This window comes from Coturnix japonica, chromosome 7 (assembly GCF_001577835.2).
Source record: "Coturnix japonica isolate 7356 chromosome 7, Coturnix japonica 2.1, whole genome shotgun sequence".
NCBI classification, from domain to species: Eukaryota; Metazoa; Chordata; class Aves; order Galliformes; family Phasianidae; genus Coturnix; species Coturnix japonica.
In genome coordinates, this window is record NC_029522.1 from 1,748,099 (window position 1) to 1,772,522 (window position 24,424).

Below are 24,424 nucleotides of genomic sequence, written 5' to 3' on the forward strand. Positions count from 1 at the left end.
CGGTTCCTCTTAGGTGAGAATCACAATTGGTGATAGCTATGCTGAGTTGCTTTTCTCCTCTCTTTACAGAGGTGGCCCATCTTCTGCTATGGTTTCGTTCGTTTGCTTTAAAAGAAACCACTGTGTTCTCATTTCTTTTGCTATAAACTATCTTTCTTCTTAACAAGTGGTCCTCTTCCATTTTTATCACTGTACAGACATAAAGCACCTATTCTGTCAGTGGAAATAACAAATGCAGTAACCTGTTGGCCAGAACAAGTGGACGCTGGTGACAAGTATTGAATTACCATGCCTAGAATATGCATATTTTTTTCATGATATTCAGGCTTAAGAAGGGGAAAATCAAGACCGTAGCACAGCTGCAGTACCGTGAAACATTGCCACAGTAGATATTATTACCTGTAAAGTTAACAAGGTTCTTTAAATGCTTTTTAAAGTGATAAATGGTTTTAATTTATTTAGAAGCTACAGTAAAACATAATGGCTGAATAACCTTATGCGGCATTTGAAATTAAAAACATGCAAATGCCACTGTGGTTTGGGAGGTATTTGTTTTACACCCTTTGCCTAGGACGACTGATTTAGAAATTGAATGTGTGTGTATATGTGGGTGTGGGTACGTGCGTGCACGCAGGCTGATGTTCACAGCTCGTGCTGAGAATTCAGGCATTTGAGAAGGCAAGGTGAGCACGTGTCAAGCAGTGTATTTGTGGCTTAGGTTTTTGGGATTGTTGTGTTTTGAGAGTAGCTATTTAGAGAGAGTAGATGCTAGTTGCTGACTTCACCTGAGCAGCTTGCTGCATTGCTTAGGCGAAGTCCAGCTGATAGTTTCACAGCTCTTAACATCTTTTACTGGGAGAGTCATCCAGCATGACTCAGTTTGGTTATTGCTGTCAGGGTGCTGCGTGCCTGATATCCTGGGTTGAGGTGACACCCAGCTGATAACAAAGGGATGGTTCTGTTCCTACTTAGCAGTGATGCATCCTGATGAAAACAGAGCTATGAATAAATGATGGTTTGGTGAGACAAAGGGGCTTGAGGTTTTGGTTGACTGCAGGACAGATCAGCAAGGGAAAAAATGTCTATGAGAAATGGATGCCTGGATTACTTTCCAAAAGATCCAAGAAGTGTCGTGGTCCAAATATTTCCTACTGCCAAGGAGCCCTTCCATGGTGAAGTCAAGCGAAGAAGGAAATCTGCAGTCAGTTCTCTTAATAAGCAGGAAAGTCTGAGGTTGAGTTGCATGGTAGGCAGGGCACACAGCAAAGTAGGATAAAATGGTTTATTTTGAGATAGAAACAACAGCAAGAAGCACAGCCATGTTAGATCCGTTCTCTTCTTTTCTGGAGAGCTGGGGAGATGACTGGAGTCATCAAATGGAAGTGGAAGCCCGCAACTCCTTTCCAAATGCTGTGTAAACCATTCTGTTCTGCTCCAGCCTGGTAACTTAGCACATTTAGGCGTGAAGCAAGTGAGCTGCGACTAAATGGGAGGAAAGGCAGCTTGAGGTTTAGGGTGGAGGAGGAACTAGCAGCAGTGAGATGAGAAAGAAGAGTCGTGGGGTCATGGAGGAAGAGGAGCACAGAAGGCACCTTCAGCTCGGGAGTGGGCAGGAGGAGGAGAGCAGCTTCACTTTAGCAGAGATGATATTTCAGCCCACATTCAAAAGGGAGAGGTGTGGGTAGCAGTCCTGAGGGGAAAACTGATTGCAGCAAAATGATGTGAGGTTGGAAGCCAGGATGGGAACATTAGATGAAACTGGATTTATTGGGCAGGGAGAGGAGCAGAGCAACAGCACCAAGGAATGAGTTTGCAGCAGTGATGTGCTGGGAGACGTCAGGAGTGTGCCCATGGGTCCATCCAGAAGTGACAGGACTGTGCAGGGGACATGGTACACCTCAGTCCCCTAGTTGGCTGAAGACATCAGTGATGTCAAGTAGGTATGTGTGTGGCACAGGAAGGTACCATTATTTAATCACATCTAGCAGATCTTCAGGCCCTCTGCTATGGCTCTATTTCCAGTGGGTTTCATGAGGACAGTGACGGTGTACCATGGGCATGTGTCATTGGGTGTTATCCATTGATACAATGAACTACAGCTAGTTGCTCTAGTTGATTATACATCTTTCTGTGCACATAACTATTATTCCCACCTGATTTTTCACTCTTACTTACAATAACAGCATGTAGGTTGAAAGCTGCAAGTTCATGTAGGATAAGCTATGACTCCAGTTTTCCTTAATGTGTGTGGCATAATACTGTCAGAAAACACTGGGAGTTAGGGACCAGTGGAACAAGAAGTTGTTACTGCAGCCTTTATTAAGTAGGTAAATTGAAGGGAGAGAGTAGTATAAGACTGAGACTAGGTTCTAGGTTCTGGATTTAACGTTTATCCGACAGGAATCTTCGTGCCTTTCTTATATTCTTTAAAGAATATGTAAGTTCCGTTATGTTTAGTATAAGAATAATAAGTGGGGATATTTGGTGTAGAAATGGTTTGGTGATGGACTGGGTGAATTCATTTGACAGTTGGACTTGATGGCTTTGGAGGTCCTGGAACAGGCTGCCCAGGGAGGTTGTGGATGCCCCGTCCTTGGAGGTGTTCAAGACCAGGTTGGACGGGGCCCTGGGCAACCTGATCTAGTCAAGGTGTATGTTTAGTGGCCCTGCCAGGCAGGGGGGTTGGAACTACATGATCCTTGAGGTCCCTTCCAACCCGGGTAATTCTGTGATTCTGTGTGTGTGATTCTGTGAGGTCTTTTCCAGCCTAAATGATTATGTTGCATGTTGTCAGTTGTGCTAATGTAGCAGTAACGCTTTCTGTAAAGATGGTAGTAATCAAATGATGTGTATTTTTTCACAAAAACCCTTGCTTGTATCCTCATCTGGGGCTCCTGAGGAGGCAGCTCCTTTGCAAACAGCCCAACAACCAGGAGTTTTTTTTTCTTTATTCGTTATTCGTTCTGTCTGTTTAATCAGTGTCTTTGCTCCCTTCTGTTCTTCTTTGAAGCCTATTGATCCTTGCTAATGAACACACGAATCCTTCGCTCAGCACAGCTGAGAGCACTCATTCCTTTGGAAGAGAAATCTTTACCTTAAGTTTGCATAGCTTTCTTTATTCCGAGGACTCGTACTTGATAGAGGCAGGGTTTGTTTTGAAAGCTGGAGACGTATCGGCACAGTGTGTGTCTGTGCCTTCACTTGTGTGTTCTGGCCCCTCTCATTTTCCTGGCTCCCCAGACTACTTATCAGACTTAAGGCGGTTTTCACTCTTTTCAACAAATACCAGCTTGTTCATGTTGATCATGCTTGTGAGATGAAATTTCATTTTAGCTAATAAATGAGTTGGTGGGGTTTTTTACCCTCAAATCCAATAGAAACATGCTTGATCTCGCAGTTTCCATGCATTTTTAACTGTTCTCAGTGTAATACATGTTTTAGAAAGTAGCATCTGAAAGTCGTGTGAAGGATGTTTTCTTGAATTTTTCCATTAGTTGCATGAGGAAGATGGCTGTTTCGGTGGCATTTTTGCTTTTGGAGTCTGGGCAACCGGGGAGTTTTCATCTTGTTTATTCATTTACCAGTTTATTTTTGTTCTTCAGTACTTACACTCCCTCCTTAGGATCTGGCTATTAGCAATTATACCCCTTACTGATTTTATCCTTTTTCATTATCAACTTAGCAAGATTTTTTTTTCCCAAGCACTTTAAAGAATAAGTGGATGTGGATGAGCCACATATCTATGTTATATATTCATGAAAATTGTCAGTGATGACACTGACAGATCTGATAGACCTACTCGATAAGACAGTCTTCCAGACCAGACAAAGTTACCTCTATGAGCATTGATTAGGTAAGTCTCTGCAGCCACACAGTGGAGTTGGCAAAAGGTGTTTTAGGCCATGATGATCTCCTTGGGTGAAAATGCACACGCATAGACAGTCATTTTGAGCTGTGTTCTTGGGTTGCTTGCTAACAGATGGCTGTGTTGTCAAAGCAAACTGAACTCTCCACCAAAAAGGGCAACATCCATCTGTGTCAACACATCGCCTGTCCTTGGCTGGGCCAGGCCTGTGGGATGGAGGCCACAAAATGATGGCAGATTCTCTGCTCCAAAGATAAAGAAGGGTCTTGGACCGTGACTTTTCCAAAATAAATACCATGTAATATTTGTGTTTGAAGGAAGAAAAATATCCTAAAACATGGCTAAACTCCAACACTCTATACCATTATCTTCTAATTATTTTGAATGGGGGAAGAAATGACATCTATCCAAGAAACTGTGAGTGGCTTACTGATCCAGAACATGTAGGAAGCACTACTGGGTTGATGCGTGCCTTCCTTCACAGGCCCCCTACCTTCAGTCACTGTCCTCATCATCTGTAACCGTGCCTGAGTAAGGGCCAAGAATTAGAGCAGCAGAAACTAATTTCTGTACAGAGCGTGACTTTTTTTTTCCAGTCTCAGGAATAAAGTAGGGAATGCTGAGTACATTATTTCTCCAGATTATAATATTTTGCAAGTAGGTTAAATTTTGAGTGTAAACCACTTGACATTGTCCCTTTAAATTACATTTTGAGTCTACTACCATGTCAGCCAGATGTAAAACTGGTGAAGAATAATAATAAAGCCCCAGAGCTTAGCTGTGGCATATAAACTATTGTGCAGTTCTGCTCTGCCTTTGTGAACCAGGCTTTCCTTTCTCCTTAATGGAATTAGCAAGTGAGACATAGAGCTGAACACCGTGCATCCATCACAGATAGAGATTCATAAAAGCACTAGGAGAATTGCATCCTTGCATATATGGATTTACTTGGCTTTCAGTGCAGTAGGCTCTATGTCAGAGGTTGTCACTGAACAGACAGATGAGTTAGGGAATGTCCTTGCTTTTACAGCAAATCACTTAAAAATTCAGAAAAAAAATTAAGAATATATTGTACTGTTTTTGACAGCTGTGTGGTAGCAGGAATGCTGGCTGGCTGCGGCTGCTGCCCACACTCCCACACATTCTTGGCATTTGTGAGTACAAGAATAAACCAGCTGATGCATTTGTTAAAAATGCAAGGCATTTAAATGTTGCTAGGATTGCTCGCTGCATTTACTAGCGCAGTTAAAATGCACATCTGGTTTACTCATAGTGAGAATGCACAAAAGGTGACGTGTAAGCTCTTCAAAACTATGAACTCTAAGACTAGACTTAGAAGTTGAACTACACATTATCTAAGTAAGACTGTAAAATGTGTAAGAAAAATATAATTTGGGATTCTTCTGAATGATTTTCAAAGGCCAATAAGAGATTACTGTGCTCTGATAGCGCCCTGCTCTCTGTCTCCTCTGCCGCCTTTCTGCTTCTCCATCGTTGGTGATATCCAGAAGGAAATGAAAAAGTGAAGATAGAGGCCAGCTGGTAGGTTAATAAATCTCACTGTCAGCTACGTTTGAGCTCAAGTCTGACTGGCCAGCAATGTCAGCTTGGTCCCCGAACCTTCACTTGTCCTGGGAGCTCTTTGAAATGAAAAATTGCAGCTGCTTCTTTTTGTCATCTAACTCCTGGTTTTCAAATGGCGTGGTGCAGAAAGTCCCACTCTGGCATTTTTCTCTGTCATCGTGAGGACCAGATTATTTCTTTCTAACATAGGAAAATCTGGAGCATTAATGTAATAGTCTTGGTACTGGCAGTAGTTCGGCATAGTGTTCTTACACAGAGCAGTCTGAAGTTCATCTTTAAATCCTGAGAGTTCTCCTTTACCTTTGAATTGTATTTGGTAAGCTGGATAAATATGCCTCATTTTTGGGGGAATTTTTGGTCTTGCGTTTTTTATTTGTTGTTGTTGTTGTTGTCTGCATGGTTTTCTAATGAGAGAAATTGCACCTTTTCATTACTTACAATTTCCTGGTGTCGTGCTCATGGAACCTGTAATTGTTAGCATTAAAACTGAAATTGGGTCTCAGGTGAACTGTTAGACATCTCTTTAGTGAGATTTACGCAGCTCAAGGAAAAAAACAAGAAGAGCATTTCCATTTGTGCCTTTAAAGCGTAGCCCTTAATTTAGTCAGTAATGAATGTGAATCAAAAGTTGCGGAATTGGTTTGTGCTTTTTTCCCCCTCTCGTAAACAAATCCAGTAATGTTGTGGATGAGCATTAGAATAAAAGCTATTTCATTTGCGCAGAAGGGCAGTAGCCTGAAAATATGTATGCCTAGGCAAAGAATTTTATCTGCAGGGAATGAATGGGAACAAGTGCTTGCAGCACCAGGGTGGACGCGGGCTGCCTAAGAGCCATGAGGTTGGATGAGGCTATTCCTGTTCCTGCTCCACTGAAATATTTAAAGCCTTGGTTGTGAATTGAGGTGTCAAGCTTTGTCAGGGGTCATGGGCAGGAGAAGAGTTTGTAATACAAGTTTGTTTTCCTATCAGTTTGCATCTGAACCTTGTAAGACTCATAAAGCGTGTTCCAAACCCTGTCTTATACTTTGCAAAGAACCTGGTGTGTTCTTTCTGCCTTTATGCTGTCATGTAAGCAGTTTCTATATGTTTTGTCTTGTTTGGATTGCAGAAATCTTCCTGAGCAGTCCAAACCTTTCAGTACCCACTGATCTTTTTGTCCTCTGCTCCATATCCATGGTTTTGCATCAGAGGAGTGAGCAAAGAAAATAAGAAGCTTTCCTATTTACACCTGAAAATGTGATCCCTAAAACTCAACACAACTGGAAGCAGACCTGATTTCTCAAGCTGTCCTTTACCTTCTTTCTAAATAAGGCCACTAAAGAGATAGATCTGTCTGGACTTTGGGGGGAGTTTCTCTCACCCTCAGTCCCATCATTCCTCTGGGCTCCAAGCGCTTTCATCAGCTCTGGCTGTCCTTGAAGGGCTGCTCGAGGTGGTGCCCAGCAGCTGTTTGCCATCCGCAGCGCTCATTTGAATTAGTTGATGGGTATGAAGAAGTACTGTGGTGTATTTTTATGCAGAGAAGCTCTATTTTAGGCCTCTGAAAATGTGCCTTTAGGAGGGATTCTTCCCAAGGATTTGAGAGTTAAAGTTATAATGAGCTGCTGGAATATCCATTTTCAGGAGACATCAACATTTAAGTATTCGTATTTGATCTAGTCTGAAATGTAAGAAAAATATTTTGAAATATTCATAGAACTGAATTTCCTCAGAATTTTATTTCATAGGATATTTTGGCATTCTTTATGAAATGTTAGATATCAAAAATCATGAGATGAAAGCATGTGACGGCTGTGAAAAATAAGTTGTATGTTAAGGCAAGTCGCTACTCAGAACTGACTGAAACATCTTTTCCAGAAGGAGTATCATCGTGTCAAATTACAGTACAAGCAGAAGATAATTTGCTCATTTCGACACGTGAAATGGTAACCTGAGCCTAGAGATAGATAAGACTTTAATATAGGCGTAGGAATTGCATATGTGTCTGGTCGGAGGAAAAGAGGTTTGTTTAGGGAAGGAAAGAAAGTAATGATGTGTTTATTTTCAGTAGACCTTTGGGCTGTGGGGGGGGAAAGTAGCAGTTTTTGCTTGGTTTCATGTATTTTGGTTAAGAAAACAAAGGCAGACATGGTATTCAAGCCTATAGCAAGGGGTTGAAACTAGGTGATCTTAAAGGTCCCTTCCAACCCAAACCATCCTATGGTTCTATGGTCTGCTTTGCTGACTTGAATTTTGAGTGGTTCCACTGGTTTTCGTTGAGCATGTCTGCTAAAACCCACTTCTGGTACTTGCTGTTCAAGCTGTGCAGCATGCGTGCTTATGCTTTTCGTATTTCCACACATTCTGTGTATTAGATGCTGAAATGCTCAGTGAAAAGAACTCGTGGCTTAAGCAAAATGGATACCCCTGATAGGGAGTAGGCAATGCTGTGGAGTATGTGGCATTTTGCATATCAGCTCTCCTTTTTGCACTGCCTCTTTCCAAAGAAGCATTGCTGCATGTTCAGGTGGTGGAGGTGCACATCTGGACCAGCAAGCAGGAGCAAGTGCTGTTAAAAAGCAAGACTGGTAAAGCAGCATCCACTTGCATAGCAAGGTGACTTCTTCCCCGCCGAGGCTGTCATGTAGCCTGTACCCATCAGCGTTAGGTTGGCTTGAAGCTCCCCTCCTGGAATGCAACAGCTGTAACCAAAATGTGCTGTTATGTAAGCAGTGGCAGCTCATCTCGTAATTTGATGGGCGCTGAATTGAAATGCAGTTCTTTGCCCACCACTGTTGTGTGTTTTAGACAGCATTACATAATGGCAAAAATAGTTTGCGGGGGGTGGGGGTGGGGGGGATGGTTGGAAATAAAAACCCTTTCCTGTGGTTTTAATCTCCCTCTTTCATCTGTGGTTTAAAGCTGTGTCAGGTGTACATTGAAAACACCCTCTCCCCAGGGTATTTCATTTACAATTTCATTTCATAACGGAAGCATACTTGCATCTAGTTAGGATGGGAAAGGATTAAGTATAACATGTTCTGAAGCCAAGTGGTGTACATCTTTCCTGTCTGTGTGCTCTGCAAATGAAGTAGCCAGGGAAGGGCGTGCTGTTGGTCGATAATACCCAAACTGATAAACTGTTAGTGTTTTGTCTGGCATCATGTATGCTAAACATCTTCTGCTGTGGCCCGCCTCAACTAGAGCTGCCACTGGGCTCAGGCACATCTGGCGCTGCAGATTTTTTTTTCCTGTCCTGTGTTTCAGTGATTTAAAGGGCCTTGGCTGGGCGGGAGGATGTCAGCTGTTTTAAGTGTGGTTAGAAGAGGGAGTGAGATTTAAAGAGGCAGGAGGTAACATTCTGGCCTCGTTGAGGCTAATGGGAGAACGGCCGCTGAATTTAAATGGCTTTGTGATTTCTCTGGGCCTTTTTAATCCATCTTTGTTCTTATTAAATTTTCAATTTCTATAAATTGCGCTTTTTCTTTTTTATTTTAATCCGTTCAGCTTCTCCCCCTTAGAATATCAGTGCCAGGGGCATGTGCTGAGATAAAGTGTACCAATCCTGCTATTTAAACAAATGCCATCCCTGCAGCTCCCTTCTGCTGCAGTTATGTAGGGCACTAATAGAGGTGTGTAAAAATAGTGAGTGCAGGTATTTGTTTGTACAAGTGAATCTCTTGATAGACTTCCGTGGCTGTGCTTGTCCTTGTGACAGGCAGTGAACCTCAGGATGTGAAGAAGCTCTGCCTTTCTCTGTGCTAACAAATAGCCATATGAGGTCTCTACTCATGACCCATCTGGTTGTGTCTCAGAGTATTGGTGTGGAGAGGCTTTCCACAGAGATTTGAATGGGAGATAGACATCCCAGGGACACCATAACAAACTGGGGGTCAACTGCCACATCTTGTTTACAGATTCTTTTAGGGGCACTTTCAGCTCTTGCAGCTGGTGGTTGGTGTGCAGCAAGTCCTCTAGCAGTGGGCAGTCTCCTTGCCGCATCTCAATGATAGACCTTTATCATTTGAATAACAGAATATTTGTTATTCAAGTCTGCAGTTTACGTGCCGGGATTGGCTCCTTTTGCTGCAAAACCAGCAACAAGCAGAGGTTTGGGGCTTGGTCCTACTATTGTCTTCTCCTGTGTTTCTGTGATTTCATGGTTTAGTGACAGATGGGAAATGTAGCATATTTTTGATAAATTAGATAGAAGAACATGGAAGTTTCTGCTGCAGTGGCATTTTATATTGTTGTACTGTTTTCTTCTATACTTAAAACTGAGAATAGTTAGGGATGTCTTTCCAGCTTCAGACACGGGAAAGGAAACATACCAAACTCCTCATTTACCCAGTGGGAATTTCTAACGTATGGTCTATTAAAAGCTGAACAGGCACTAAGGATTGCAGCAGCAGAACGGTGCAGATACAGAAAGCCAAGTTGTTGGCTGTGTGATCCTATTGCCATCACCTTTTTATGAAGCAGGAGTCGGGGGAGATGGGTGAATGGAGGCCAGCAAACTGCGGAGGATTCATTTCTCCTAAGTAATGATTGCTGTTGTCTAACATGCAAATAAAATGTATTAATTTCTCCAGCTAACCTGAACAAAAGCAGTGACAAGCTAGGCTCTATCCATGCTTTTCAGTCTACATTGGGCTTCTCTCTTGAATAGTCTTTGGTCATTCAGGGTCATGTTCTGGTAACTGAAATAACTAAGGTTTGCACAAGGGATATGCAAGGTACGTGGTTCAAGAAGCATTCAAAATACCGTGAAGAGGAGCTGGGCTTTTTTTGCTTCAGTCTCCTGTTTTCTTACACATCGTTGCCCAAAATTCTGCAGTTCTTTGTTCAGTTTCCTGGATTAATTCTCTTGGGCAGAATGTTCTTGCAAGCACGGATGTTGTGTTGGGAAAGAAGAAAAAGGACGGAAGGGAGCTGGTGGGTGTTACATGCCAGCACGGCAGCACCTTATAGATATAAGCCCTCCTGTGAAGGAGAAAAGCAGAATATTGTTTAGAGTAATCAAAATGGACTATAAAGTTATTGCAAAACTAGCGATGTGGAACCTTCGGGTTGTCAGAAGTGTTGAAGGAAACACTGTGAGGCCAAAATGCTGTCCTTGTCTAGTCTGTCACACACCAGGGCTAACCTTTCCATCTGCATGCCACCCGTCAAACCTCTCTGGCAGGTTTGCCATTCACACTTGCTCTCAATCGTAATTTTCTGAAAGCTTTGCTCGAAGCATGCAACCAAACAGTAAATTCTAGCAGCATTGTGCTGGCAGGCCTAAAAATAAATCAGAGACCTTTTCAAATAGTGCTTCGTGCCATCCATTGATCCCAGTGGAAAACAATCTCAGACCTGGAGTTCCTATTGGAAGTTAGGGGACAGCCTGGTAACTGGATTAAGGTATGCTTTTGTTTGCAGCAGCGTCTCAAAATGAAGCTCCTGCTTTGTTGCATTGATTGTCTGCCTGGTCTTTTTGCCAGTAAAAGCCACTCACATCACTGCTGAGACGGGATGAGGTTTCATAGAAAATATACCGCCATGCTGTTGCATAGTGTGTGTGTGTTCCTCTGAATGTAATCAGGGAAACACAGCGGATAAGTACACCTCAGCACTAATGCAAGAGTGCGCTTTGTTAATCCGCAGTTAAATTGCCTAAAAGCAGTTTTCAGCAACATGGTCCTGAAAAATTGGAAGAGTCACTAGTTGCGTCAGTGCTAAAACTCCTGCCAGCCCCCTTCACAGGTGCCAGAGCTGGAACTGTTAAGAGCTGCATGGTGGCCCACCAAGCCAAATCCCCTGGGTCCTGAGAGCATCATCTTTCCCTTCTTTCATCCTAAGAAGGAAAAGGTGCATCCTTGGTGGACAGACAGACCACTGCAACCCTTTATTTCTATATGGGCTCCAAATGCATAGCATCCCAAGCCCCTCCCTTTACACCTTCCTGGTTATGGGAATTGTCGTTCATCATGTAGCTGTCCCCTGTAGCAAAGCTGGTTGATCAATCCAGCCTCCTTCTGCACATCAATATTCTTGACACCCATCTTAAAACCTTGCTCGTGCGTATCCATCTACTGTTGGAATAGCATCAGAAGGGGACAGATATTGCTATTTTTAGGGTAGTGTCAAAAGTATTTAATCAGCTTCCTGGTGCCTCATCCCATTTGTCGTATTGATGCTATCTACCAAATAAGAGGGCATGAAGTTCCTTTAGGAGCACATTGACAGATGGGTGAAACTCTATTAGCCCTGGTGAAGAAGGCTGCAGCCCTCGGTAAAGGTGAGTTCTGTGGTTCTTGTGCCTGCCGTTATAGTCAGGAAGCTCCTGTTGTCACCACCTGACAGAAGGGTGCATACAGGAGGGTGTTCCACTTCATGTCAGCAAGGTGGGATGACCTTGGGGTGGTCTTGTCACTGCCTGGTATCTGGGGTGCACTGTGAGCCGGGGACAGCTGATTCCGCATCATCCCATTATGTGCTGCAAGTGGCAGCAGCACTTCCACACTTTCTGCTGACACCCCAGTACTGTACAGAAGAATCTCCAGCTGCACCCTTGGCTGTGCTTTGGGCTGAGGTGTCAAGGGTCTGTGTTCTCCATACGCACCATGGTGGGTGCTCCTCCTGCTCAGTGATAATGCAGCAAAGGAGCAGATCTTTAATTCACAGATAACATGTTAGTCTGTCTTAAGCACTAGAACTGGGATGTCTTCTTCACACTGCAGGCTTTTAGAAGGCAATGTATTCAAGTTGAAACTTTGCCCATATGCCATCTGTTCCAGCCTTATCTTTCTTTGACAGGCAGGCTGCATATGTAATGTCCGTTTGGCTTTCATGGTGTAATGTGAAGTTTCAGAGGTCCCAAGTAGTTCTTGCGGCAATCTCTGCTCTTGTTCCTAAGTGACAGACCCTCACCAAGAATCATTTCTAGCTTTGTAGCTATGGTGAGCTTAAGCCACTGCCTTTTTTTCAGGTTGACCACAAGTTCCATTGGATGTCTGAGGCCTATTTGGAGATATTCATGTATCCTGCAGATTCTGTAGCCATTGCGTAGGAAATCTTAAGGTCTTGCTGGTTTGATTTCCGCACACTCTGTTTGCTACCAAGGTTGGAGCTGCAATTCAAAAGACCAGTGTATAGATGCCATTGATAGCCAAGGCTGCCAAGTCAGGAAAATGAGTTGTTTCAGTTTTTTTTAGCTGCTTAGGGAGGATGATAGTTCTCAGAAAGCTCTGCTTTAGTGAAGACATTGCTTTGGAGTAGCAGCAGGCTCTGTTTACTCAAAGGGGAAAGAAAAGTGGAACCGTCCTATGCAAATGATGGCATTTGGAAATGTCATATAGCTGCATCTACATATAAATAAGCTGCTCTCTGAGCGCTGCATTAGCAAGGCTACTTTGATATAGAAATTGCATGATAGTACACAAAGCGGGAACAGCGGGACACCACTCGGTTACGTTTGAGTTTTGTTCCTAAATCACCACTTAGCTAACTGCTGTTGCTCTGTCAGCACACATAGGAGAAACGGCTGAGTTTGCTCTAGGGGAGACGTTTAGTGTTTCTAAGCGCTGCATGGGGCTGCACAGCAGGGATGGAGGTGCAGGTCTTGCATTGGGGAGCTTGCGAAGTGCAGAAAGTCCTCTTTCTGGGACTCACTGGCTTGTACCTGGGAGATAGCACATAGGGTTTTGTGGTTCCTGCATAATTTTGCTCTTAGCCGCCTTTTGTCTCACTCTGCAGATCCATGCCTGTTTGCTGCAGAGGCTACGCAGTTCAGTCATACAAAGAAGCAACTTCTGCCACTAAAGCATTCATAAACAGGGACGGTGTTTTCATCTCTGTTTAACCTGATCTTAAAGAGCAAGTTGCAGATCTCCAGCAGAGTTTTTTAGAGGGGAGGATGTGCAAAGGGAAGCCATAGTCCATTTTTGACCACCTCCAGCATTGGCAGTACCGAGTACTGGAGGAGAGGTGGATGGCCAGGAAGGCGAGCCATCTGCTGGGCCATCGAGGACCTTCTCACTAAAGCAGTGCAATCTGTTCTGCCCGTGCTGTGCCACGTGTGATGGATGCAGCCTTTGCCTTCGGGCACACAGCCTAATTGGAGGGAGCCTTACAAATCTCCATACTGACACCAACTTTTTTCCCTAACAGAATGACAATAATGATAATGTTAACTCATCCTCTTAAGGGCTCTGTTATGAGCCACCTAAGGAGATCATAGAGGAGGAGAAACACCATCACTTTATTCCTTTACAGGCCCAGCTGCTTGGCTGGTTGGTGAGCGGGGAGGGAGCAGCTTCTGTGTGGCCAGCATTGCCTCTCTGGTGCAGGGGGACCTGAGTGACAGGGACATCAATGGCAAGTCAGAGACGGGCTGAGTTAGCACAATGAGGGATTTTATCTATTTTAGGAATGGTGTTAGTCAGATTTATTCAATCCTGGAACAAAAGAAGAAAGCCCAAACTGTCAGGTCCCTTCTACCCAGGGTTTTGATACGTCTACAACAGGGCCTCGTGCCGTTACATTTCATCCATAGAAATGATTGCAGGCTCGGAGACCTGCCCTTGCAGTGATGGTCTTTTAGAAGTCTGGTTTATCCCCAGAAGTGTGGGGAGGTGCATTGAGGTCAGCTCACACAGAGACGATCTGGGGAGCTGAAAGGCCTCCTCAGTTTCATGGTGATAACATAACAGGCCCCTGTGGTGGGTGGCATGCACCATGCTGCACCCAACCTGGAACTGTGCAGTGATGAACCTGAGTGTGGATGAATTTTGTAACCTCTGCTTCAACAAGAGGTTATGTACAGGTCACTTGGTGTCAAGCGGTCTTTTCCAGTAGGGAAGAAACAACCACAAGCGCTACAAGAAGAGGTACTTTTGCATTTCAGAAGTTCAGGGTTAGCTCTAACGTATATGGCATAGTAGAAACGTATCTGCTGGCTGGCTTAAAATATTATGTTGTCCATTTGAATATCTGGGGGCTATTAGTGTCTTAATTCATTCACTTCTGTAATAAATTATGGCAGCATGTTGAATAATGATGATACACCGTGCAGAAAAGAGGGGACAGTATTTTTTTTTCCAAGTGTATTAGAACATCCTACCATCATCTGAAATGTAAAAAGCACTAGATTATTTTTAAAAAGGAAAGTGGATGTTAGCTTATTCTGGGAAAGTCATTTGCATGGGACATTTAAAATTAATAAATTGCTGTGTCGAGCAAGTCTATTTTGTGCCTGAGAAAAGAAGTGAATGTCATTTAATTCATAAGGTTCCATTTCTTTTTTCCTCTTGTTGAAGTAGCTAATGTAGAGATGGTATTTTTGTGCTCTTCGTGTAGGCAGATTAGCCTGAAATGTGTACTTGGGTGGCTGCAGGATGCATTTAGCCCAGGGCTACAGCACGCTGGTGCCAGCCATCATCAGCTGACATTTGGTGTCTCTCCTCCACTGCTTCCAAGGGGAGTGGGCTGGTGAATCCCCTTTGGAGTGGCAGTGAGCACTTCCTCCTCAGTTTCCAGTCCCATCGCCTACTCAAGCAGCAGCTGTCAAGCAGATTGCTTCCATGTATTTTCTTCTTTGTGTAGAGACTGTTTGCAAGATCTCCAGCAACAAGGTGTTAACAACAAAGTACTGCGTCGAGATAATTAATAGGTCAGGGCATGGTAGCTGCCAAGGAGGAAGTAGGGCTGTGCTGGTGGACTGTAGAGTCAGGATTTGTCGGGATGCTCCTTCATTGCTAGTGAGGAGGAAGCCTGCTGATGGACCTCTCCCTCACAGTTGCTGTGGGGCCTCAGTTCCTGTTAGGTGCTACCAGAGTGGGGGAAGGTGCCAAAAAACCTGCTAGAGCAGTTCTGAACTTTGGGATGTGACACTTCTACTTCGTTCCTCCTGACTTTGCGGTAGCATATTCTAGTTTCTGCATGTAGTGCAAGCATTGCTGGGTTGAGGAAGCTCCCTTTTTTCCAAGAAGAGCAGCAGATGAGCACCCTGGCCTGTCCCTTGGCTTATCTGCAGCATGAGGGTTTCCATCCCCAGGCAGTCACTCTCGCGAACTTCATGGCATCCTTCCTTGGACCTTCATTTAGATTTCAGGTAAAAACAGCCTCACCATGACTGTCATACAGATCAGAAGAGCTTTGTTAAGTAAGTTCCCAGTGCTGTGCTCTGCAGCATCCCTGTGGGAGAGCTTCTAAGGGTGTAGATGGAGGAAAGAGATTTCCAAAAGCAGTTGGGAAAAAAAAAACAAAAAACAAGCTTCATGCCTCTGCTTTGCTGAAGAACTGGAGCTGCCTTGATTTTGTCGCTTGACAAGTAGGTTCCCATTGCTGGACAGACTGCTTCATGGTTGGAGTTTTAGCTTCCACTGAGACCCTCACTGAGAATCATCTTGGTGCTCATTCAGTTTCCAGAGACCTTGGAGAAAAGTCATACAGTTAAACTGTAAGTTTAAAGAATATCTGAAATAATTCTTCCATCTTTTTTATTGAAGGGAGAACAGGAACAGGCAGATATATTAAGGAATTTAGACAAGATAGCTTTAAATAATTAGTTTAACTTTTCAGAGGATAATCCATCAGGAGAATGAAGATCAGTCACAGTGGGAAACTTCAGGCCCCAATTTCCTACCCCAGCAAAAGAGCTTAGCATCTCCCTGCCATCCACAGAAAGGCCGGAGAGCATCGTGCAACCAGAAGGAGACTTCTAGCGAGGAAGATGATAAGCAGCTTCAGTATACACAAAGCAGCAGCTGGCCTCAATGTGTTTAAAAATAATCTGTTTTGACTAGTGTATCTCACATGATAGGCTATCATGTCATGTTCTGGCAGTAACAAAAGATGTGCACAATATGAAATGTCACGTTAGGCTAAAGATGCGAGAAAAAAAAATGCGGCAGAAATGCAAAAGATGTTGGTTTCATCAAGCTGGCATTTTCTGTCAGAGAAACACTCCGAGATAAAAGTTTCTGAGTGCTGTTCATCTGAAGGGTGTGAGAATGTATTTGTTTTTAAAACTTAAAGGAGAATTGTTGTGAGGACAGTGGTAGGAGTTACATTTGTCCACAGATAGGACAGCAATGGAGTCAGTCCATGATTTTCACTAGGACTTACATCTTTCTATCTCAAACGCTTGTCTGGCTGAACTGAACTATGCTTTTGTTGCGGTCTGCGTAGTGAGTGAGTGAAATGTCAGATCCCAAGAGTTTTTGTGGTTCTGTCCCCTCTCTGCCTTTGAGTCCAATTTCTGTCTGTTTCAGAAGGGTCAGAAGTCAAAATGAGGGACTGTGGTTGAATTTGGTGTGTTTTTACCATGTGCTTGAGGTATAATTACAAGTTCTTTGAGATCCTAGTTTGGTGTAAAAGTGTGCTGGGGAGCCTTCTGAAGGAAACACCGTTCCTACGCATTTGGTGACTGCTGGGGAAGGAAAAATCATTCCTCTCTTGTACAGCCTACATGCGTTGGAAGCATCTGCATCCCCATCAGCTCCTAGAAGACTGGTCTGCCCTGGAAGTGACAATTCCTGTCACCAACTTGAAGTGTGCTTAAAAAGAAGGAAAACAAATGGCACCTTACTGCTTTAGTAATGCTGCTGGCTGATCTGAGAGAGTGGGGATCCTCGCAGTGGATTCCAAGTGCATTGGGATCTCCTGTGTGTACCAGATGGGTCCATTGGTGGCCAGCACTTGGTGGTACCAACCTCATGGAAACCTGGTTGTATGGCATGTTCTACTGTAGACCAGTGGAAGCATACAAATTGAATTTCCTCTGATCGGTAAAGAAGGCAGAAATCAGGTACTGTTGATGCCGTTCATGACTTTGTGGGCTGTGCTTTTGTGTTTGCTTCAGGTTTCTTCTTCAAGTTAAGAAAAAACAACCGGGGCTGTGAAATAAGGCCAACATCGCTTCCTCCTTTCTCTTCATCTCTAATCTCTTCATCTCCCCCAAAGAGGAGGATTTAGTGCTTGATCCTGAAGTGTCCTAAAAGTCCTAGAGATGAAAGAGCCGGCAGTGCTCTAAAGGGATGTGGAGGTTGCCCTGTCATTCATGTTTTCTGGGAGCTTGTTCCTGTCTGGCTTAACACAAGGGCAGCACAGCCTCCTTTATTAGTGCACCTTGACAGAGATGTTTGAAACTCTCCTTGGACAGCAGCAAAAGGAAGACATTCTGTCAGAAGCTCTGAGCTCTCTCCTTCTGTGTTGAGTTCTTCCCCTTCCCCATGCAGCCAGGTTAATGCTACCTCCATCTGTGTTTACAGAGAATGCCAACAAATTGGAAGAGAGCGCCCGAGGGATCTACATCCCCTGTCCAGAGCACTACAATGGCTTCTGCATGCACGGCAAGTGCGAGCACTCCACCAACATGCTGGAGCCGTCCTGCAGGTAACCCTTTGCCTACCGAGTAGGGAAGGCTGCCCGCACAAAAACTGTGACTTAGAGAATACACCGACTCTAGATAAGCTATGGGAAGTGGTGCTAACCAGGCCACAAAACCCATTAGACTTCAATTGTTTAACAAAGTCCCCGTCGTCTGTGGCAAAAAGTTATTGAGTCACGCACAATTGCTGGTAAAAACACTTGATAACCTTCAGTTGTATTGAAACATTTTTGTAAAAGCACTTGACAAAGTGCAGGGGCGGCCACCAGGTAACTCCTGCAGTCCGGAGGAGCAGATTGCTGGGGTTTTGAGTGGGAGCAAGGAGAGAGCTAATGGGAAGGGCACCACCTGTTAGCCAGAGTCAGAGGGAGGCGTCGGGCAGCCCGGGGTGGATGGTTGCAGCACCAACAGAGGGCTTTTTATAGCATCCAGACAAAATGTAAATGATGTATCCGTTTGCAGGAACATCTAATCACATTTCGTATGGAGCTCGAATGATTGCTTATCACCTCCTTAGGGGTAATCTGCATAAGGAGCTGTGACTAGATGGCTTTCAGCCCTCCCCCACCTCCCCAAAGAAAGAGAGAAGGCTAAAATACAATGGGCGAGTACAATGGATTCTCATCCTGATGTGCAAGTGCTAGATGAGTCCCGGTCTTCTGGGCACCACCCAACACTGCCTCTGTTGTTGTCTTTCATGGACCTCCGTGATGCTGAGGGCTGGAAACTTTCCCTTAGAGAGGTCCACAGAGGCATTGTTGCTCTTACTAGGACACCATCCTTCAAAAAATCCACATAAGCTCGTTCTCAAGTCATCAATAAGTATTTTTTTCAAATACACTTTGTTTCAGAGTTATTCAGAATTAACAACAGGTATAACTGGGAGTATTTATTGTTTCAGATGTGATGCCGGCTATACTGGACAACACTGTGAAAAAAAGGACTACAGCGTTTTATATGTGGTTCCAGGTCCGGTACGATTTCAGTATGTCTTAATAGCAGCTGTGATTGGAACTATCCAGATTGCTATCATCTGTGTTGTAGTCCTCTGTATTACAAGGTCAGTATCTCATTTATTTCACAATAGAACAAGAAAGAACTTTTTCTTTTCCTGCTTTATGCTCTGATTATACAGACCTCTGCTGACACTTGTGATAACAACTGCTATTTAGTTCACCAGCAAACAGGTGATATTGTCTGGTCCCACCAGCCAGTTACCATTATTGTTACAACTCAGTTTTTACTTCCATCTTAATCAAACTCAGGTAGCAACGGTGCCTGCAGCAAATGAAGTTTCCTATTTTGTATTCAGATGCTTGGACAAATATTGTTCATATAAATAAGGGGAATATAAATACAGCAGCTGGATCAGCACTTAATAAAACTAATCATATCCCCATCTGGTTTCCTCGAGGGCCCATTCCCTTAGTCCTAATCAGGAGATGCATACAAACTTATAAGCCTGTTTGCGATCCCACTGATTAAATGATTTCATTAGGCTTGTATAAGTGTTCTCAGGTATGGCACGTGCTTACAGTCTTCTCTAGACGATGGCACGCCGAGCCATGTATGAATCTGTTCATTTTTTAATGAGGAAGAAGAGCTTGTTTGAATGCGAATGACAGCCCCAAGGTGGTTCAGAGGGGAGGGGTGAATTCAGTCTCGCTACACGTGCTGCTCTTCCCCACTGAACCCCTTTATTGTATCAGGGTGTTCTGAACTTCAGACCTCTCTCCAGAATTAACAAGGTTGAATTCTTTCAGCCATAACCCTGATACAGCGCTATTTTAGAAATAAATTTCTCTTAAGACGACAAGAGAGTAGAAGCCGGGTGTCACACCTCTGTAGGAAATAACGTTTCTGATGTATTTCGCTCCCTGTGTTGCATTATCTGGCTGGAAGACAAGCATTGCGTTTCCTCCAGGAAGAGACCAAAAAAAGGGGTTCATAAATCCTTCTGTTCATAAAACAAAACTGCCTGATAAAACCTAGCTGGTTTTTGGCCTTCACCTCAGTGCTACATGCCAGAAGGGGCGATAGATAATATTGTGGTGGCATCCGCAGAAGTCATTCGAACAACCAGGAAGGCAGTGTGTGGGAAGAAAAAGAAGGCAGTGTATTGACTGATAATGGAGAAAATGCTCTTTGGTTTGTTTGGTTTTTTTTTTGAGTGGCTCTAGTTTTGTCACCTTCATGCAGTAAAGCAAATTACTTCATGCTGAAGGATGAAGACAGTGCATTCTTGAGTGACCCGGCACTGAGATGCAAATTGCCCATCACCCCGTTTTCCTGCATTGATGTTACCTTTTCCCACAGACTTTGTAACCAAGTTAATTTATGATCTTTTGGCTTTTCCCTGTAATGTGTGTAATTACCGCAGAGCGTCCTCCATCCGGGCATAATGATTTGAGATACATTTGCACGAGTGTACCCGTAAGTGGCTTAAGAGAAATCTGTGTGACAGGAGAACATTGTGGCAGCATATGCATAAGTAATGGAGTTTCTGAAGTCATCTGCTTCAGAGAACCTGGCTGTGCTGGTTTGAACTGCCTGCCCTGGAAAACACTGAAGTCACCCTCACAGGTTTCTGGGAGAAAGCAGGGAGGACCATCGCCCTCACACCGGTTTAGAAGTACAGCAAAAGACAGACAGAGGTAGAAGTGAAGGGTGATAGAAAATAACATAGATATGGCCGAGCGTCATAATGTTTCTCAGCAGTTTTCTTTATGGCTTTGCATTTTTTAGCGCTTTAGTAATGTGAAGTCACAACAGCTTATTTATGGGAAGAAGTAACTTAATTAAAAATGAATGCATAATGTGTCTTTTACCTGCTATGAATCACATTATGAGTAAGTTATGCTGGTGAGCAGGCTTCAGGGGAGGGAGGCAGGCAGGCTGTGCTCCCCTGCCTCTGTACCCCGATATGTTGGTAACCAAGTATATCCCCACCATGTTGCACAGCAGAGCAATTCTGTTAGCGAGCTGAGGGCCGAGGAAAAGCTGTCATTCAGTTTTCAGCAAACGATTGCCCCTGAAAGGCTGCTTAAATGCCAGCACCCCCCTTTAGAAGCCAGACACAACCCACCTATGAGTCCAGTAGCACTACATTTCATTTTGTATATATCGATGGATACCATAGGGTATAATGCAATTGAAACGGGTATTTTTGTTTACCTGGTGGTTTTTCATGACCTTAGTTGGAATCATCTCTGCATTTGAATGTATTTCTCTCAACCCTGTGCTACCATATGGGTGCTGTCAGATGTGGGACAAGAACCTCCTGGGTGTTCATCTCTTCACTTCCAGCTGGTGCCCTCCATGTCCCCTGTTCTCCAGGGACACACAGCCGTGCACCCCAGGGCTGCTGACCTTCCCCAGCCACCATGTTTCTGACGAAACCAGTCCCACCTAAGGTTTTTTGCTATCACTGTTGATGTGGAGGGTCCTACTGTGCCTCCAGGTCTGGATGCTGCAAGTTAGAACAGCCCCATGTTTGCTAGCTGTGACTCCATCACAAGTGCCTTGCACTGAAGAGTTCAGTCAGGTTTTTGGGAGCAGGCAGAAAGTAAGGAGTTAATTGGGAAATCAGAAACTAGCTCAAGTCTGCAGTAGTTCCTAATGAGAGCTCTGCCATAGCTTCTGAGAAGGGAAAAAGTCAAAATACAGCACGTGGCCATACAGCTTCTCATGAGGGGGTAGTCTTGTTGGCTTAAAAGTGAGACAGGTCAGGACAATCTGACCCATATTACGTTAGGCACTTCTATAACTGTTTCAGCAGTGCAAAATGCGTCATGAGCCCTCATGCTCATCTAACCCTTTGCTTTAGTCACAGAATTATAGCATCATTCCCATTCAGTGTGGGAAAGAAGCCTTAGCCCTTCTGATGGGAAGGGGGTAGCTAAAATTTGATTTCACTGTGTTTTGCTGCTGCTCCATCGTACCCAAGCAACCCCTGCAGCTGCTGCTGCTTCCTGTGTGAGGTTGAAGCATGCCCTTGTTGAGGAGCACTGTAAAGCTTGGTCCTGTTATTAATAAAAACAGCCCAACTACAGCTGAGCGACATGGTGCTGTAGCAAGAAGCAGCACTCTTGAAGTTTTCATGCTGTATTTTTTTCTGAGGTCTGTTGTTTTTTTCCCTTGGTAATACGGAGTGAGACAGGGGTTCCACTTCAGCGCTCGCATGCCCTGCTGCCACAGCGTGTCCCTAGTAGAGAGACTTGTCCCAAACTACGTGCTCTCACCGCTCTCTTTTCCAGGAAATGTCCCAGGAGCAACAGAATCCACAGGCAGAAGCAGAACACGGGGCACTACAGTTCAGACAATACGACGAGAGCATCGACAAGGTTAATTTAAAGAGCGCATGTTTCCACAATGGCAAAACTAACCGCAGAGAGCTTGGACTACAAAATACAGTATTATAGACAAAAGATTAAGACAAGATCTACACATGTTGCCTTGCATTTGTGGTAATCTACACCAATGAGAACATGTACTACAGCTATATTTGATTATGTATGGATATATTTGAAATAGTATACATTGTCTTGATGTTTTTTCTGTAATGTAAATAAACTATTTATATCACACAATATAGTTTTTTCTTTTTCATGTATTTGTTATATATAATAAATACTCAGTGATGAGAAAAAAAAAGAGAAACAGAATTGGCTTTCTTAAATTTGCTGTTATCTCATAGCTGTGTATAGTCTGGGGATGTTGTACCTGGAAACTAACAAATCTCTCTTTTTTTTTTTTTTGTTTCTTTTTCCAGTTCTAGTGGCAATTTTGAGTCTACTGAACTCAGTAGTAGGGTTTTGAGTTGGTCCAAGATCAGCGACAATTATGGATGTGGGAAAGGTGAAGAATAATTTAACCTACATTGAGGAGGGATAAAATATTTCAAATCCGGACTCAACTACATTTCATCAGCTGCTTTCTCCCATACCATCTATCTTTACTCTCCCATAGCTTAGGATGTCCTCGCCTTCTAAATTAAGTCCCAGCTGAAGGGGAAATGGAAATTGTTGGTGACTGTTATGGGAGTGACAGGGGTAATTGTCTCCATCTGGGAGGGATTAGGCATCTGACAAGGTGAACCCCAAGAACGTGCATTGCAGCATCTCCAACTGGTCTCTGGAGCGAGTGAAAATTGCTTCCTACTGTTGATTGAAAATTATCAGGTTAAATAAGTTAATAACATAATAATAACAGCTGAAATGCCAGCACAGTTTGTACCTCATGAACATGCTGATATAATTTATTTTTTCAAAGAGAAGGTGAAAACCACTCAGAAAACACCTTATGAATAACTTAATGGGTGACCCTACTCCATTAAATGTAATGAACTCCAATGTTGTCTATACCTTGAGTAAACAAGGGCGTGTGTTTTGTCACATCCACATCGTGGACAAGGCGCAAAGGTATTTGTATGGTACTTCAAAATCTCCAAAACCCTTCTGAGAAGCAAATACTGCTCTAGCTTGTGCTCTGAATGTTGAAGGCAGAGTGATACTGAAGGGCAGCGAGTGGTCACTCGACTCGTGCTGGATAGCATCCTCTGCTGACAGACTGCTGGATTAATAACATAATTGATCTAAGAAGCAACTTGCAGTTTGTTGTGCCTCTTCTCCCAAAGAGGCTTTGCGTGAACAAAAGCTGCTCTTGCCAGAAGTTAGGGGTCCCTGTTTTTTGCCCTCGTCATTTAGGTCTCTGTTGGGCCTGGGGTTACTCAGGATGCTGGTTCCTGAGTGTGTTTCCATCTCCTGCCTTCAGCATTAGCCGGTTCGCTCACAGCAGTTGCCACCGGCCCCACCAGTGACAGCCCACCCCTTCTGGCACCCAGACATGGGAGAAGCGCTATTTCTACTCTTTAATGTGGCTTTTGGTTCCCCCACCCCAGTCTGCTTTAAAGTGAATCCATTGCATGATGTTCACACGCTCTCAGCTTTTGTCTTGTTCCGGGTTTCTTGAATTTTTAAAGGTAATAAAAGGCAATTGGCAAGAGCTGCTTCCCGGCACCTGGTCTGTGCTGATTGGTGGGAGTGGGAATGCGGTGCCAGGGCAGGCAGCAAAGTCACCGGCCCTGCCTTTTCGGTGTAGTGCCACAAGGAATTCCCAGGCAGCCCCAGCTGGAGAGGTGTTAGTGGCTGCATCCCCAGCAGCTGAGCTGGTTTTGAGTACTCGCTGCAGACCTGAGGGCAGGAAGAGCAGTGATGTTGGCAAAGCCCAAGGGAGGGCTCCCTGCAGCAACAGAGACCTCCTTGTTTGTGCTTCAGAAACCCAACCTCAGCATGCCAATGTGGGCCTGCAGGCACACAGCAGTGTCTTGGGGGCTTATGGAAAGCAGTGGAGATTTCTGCATTGAACGCATCCAGAACTTGAATCAGAGCTGGGCATGAGTTTGGAGAACTGGGCTTTGGGTTTCTTTCCTCCTTTCCTAAAGGGACAACAGTATTTTGAGCCAGCACACTTTCCCATGCTGCTGCACTAGGAACCAAGGCAGCCACGGTAGCAGGGTTTGGGGCTGGGGGCAGGATTTGTTATGTCACCAGAGAAAAAGGACACCACGTGGTTTGTGGAGGAAAAAATGACAGTTTGATTGCTTGAAGATCCATGGGTCA

At 44.1% G+C, this 24,424-nt stretch overlaps 1 protein-coding gene and 1 long non-coding RNA gene across 2 annotated transcripts in view; both read left to right on the forward strand.

Annotated features, from left to right (window-relative positions):
- Window positions 1-23,807, forward strand: part of TMEFF2 (transmembrane protein with EGF like and two follistatin like domains 2) — a 104,412-nt gene extending 80,605 nt beyond the window's left edge. Inside the window, exons 8-11 of the mRNA XM_015867682.1 lie at window positions 17,686-17,809; window positions 18,706-18,864; window positions 22,061-22,147; window positions 22,576-23,807. Of these exons, the coding sequence (XP_015723168.1) occupies window positions 17,686-17,809; window positions 18,706-18,864; window positions 22,061-22,147; window positions 22,576-22,672 (467 nt within the window). The 3' untranslated portion in view covers window positions 22,673-23,807. The remainder of the gene's footprint in view (window positions 1-17,685; window positions 17,810-18,705; window positions 18,865-22,060; window positions 22,148-22,575) is intronic.
- Window positions 4-15,908, forward strand: LOC116653664. Its single transcript, XR_004307919.1, has 2 exons — window positions 4-2,550; window positions 2,756-15,908. It is a non-coding gene; the product is annotated as an uncharacterized LOC116653664 (long non-coding RNA).
- Window positions 23,808-24,424: the final 617 nt, after the last annotated feature.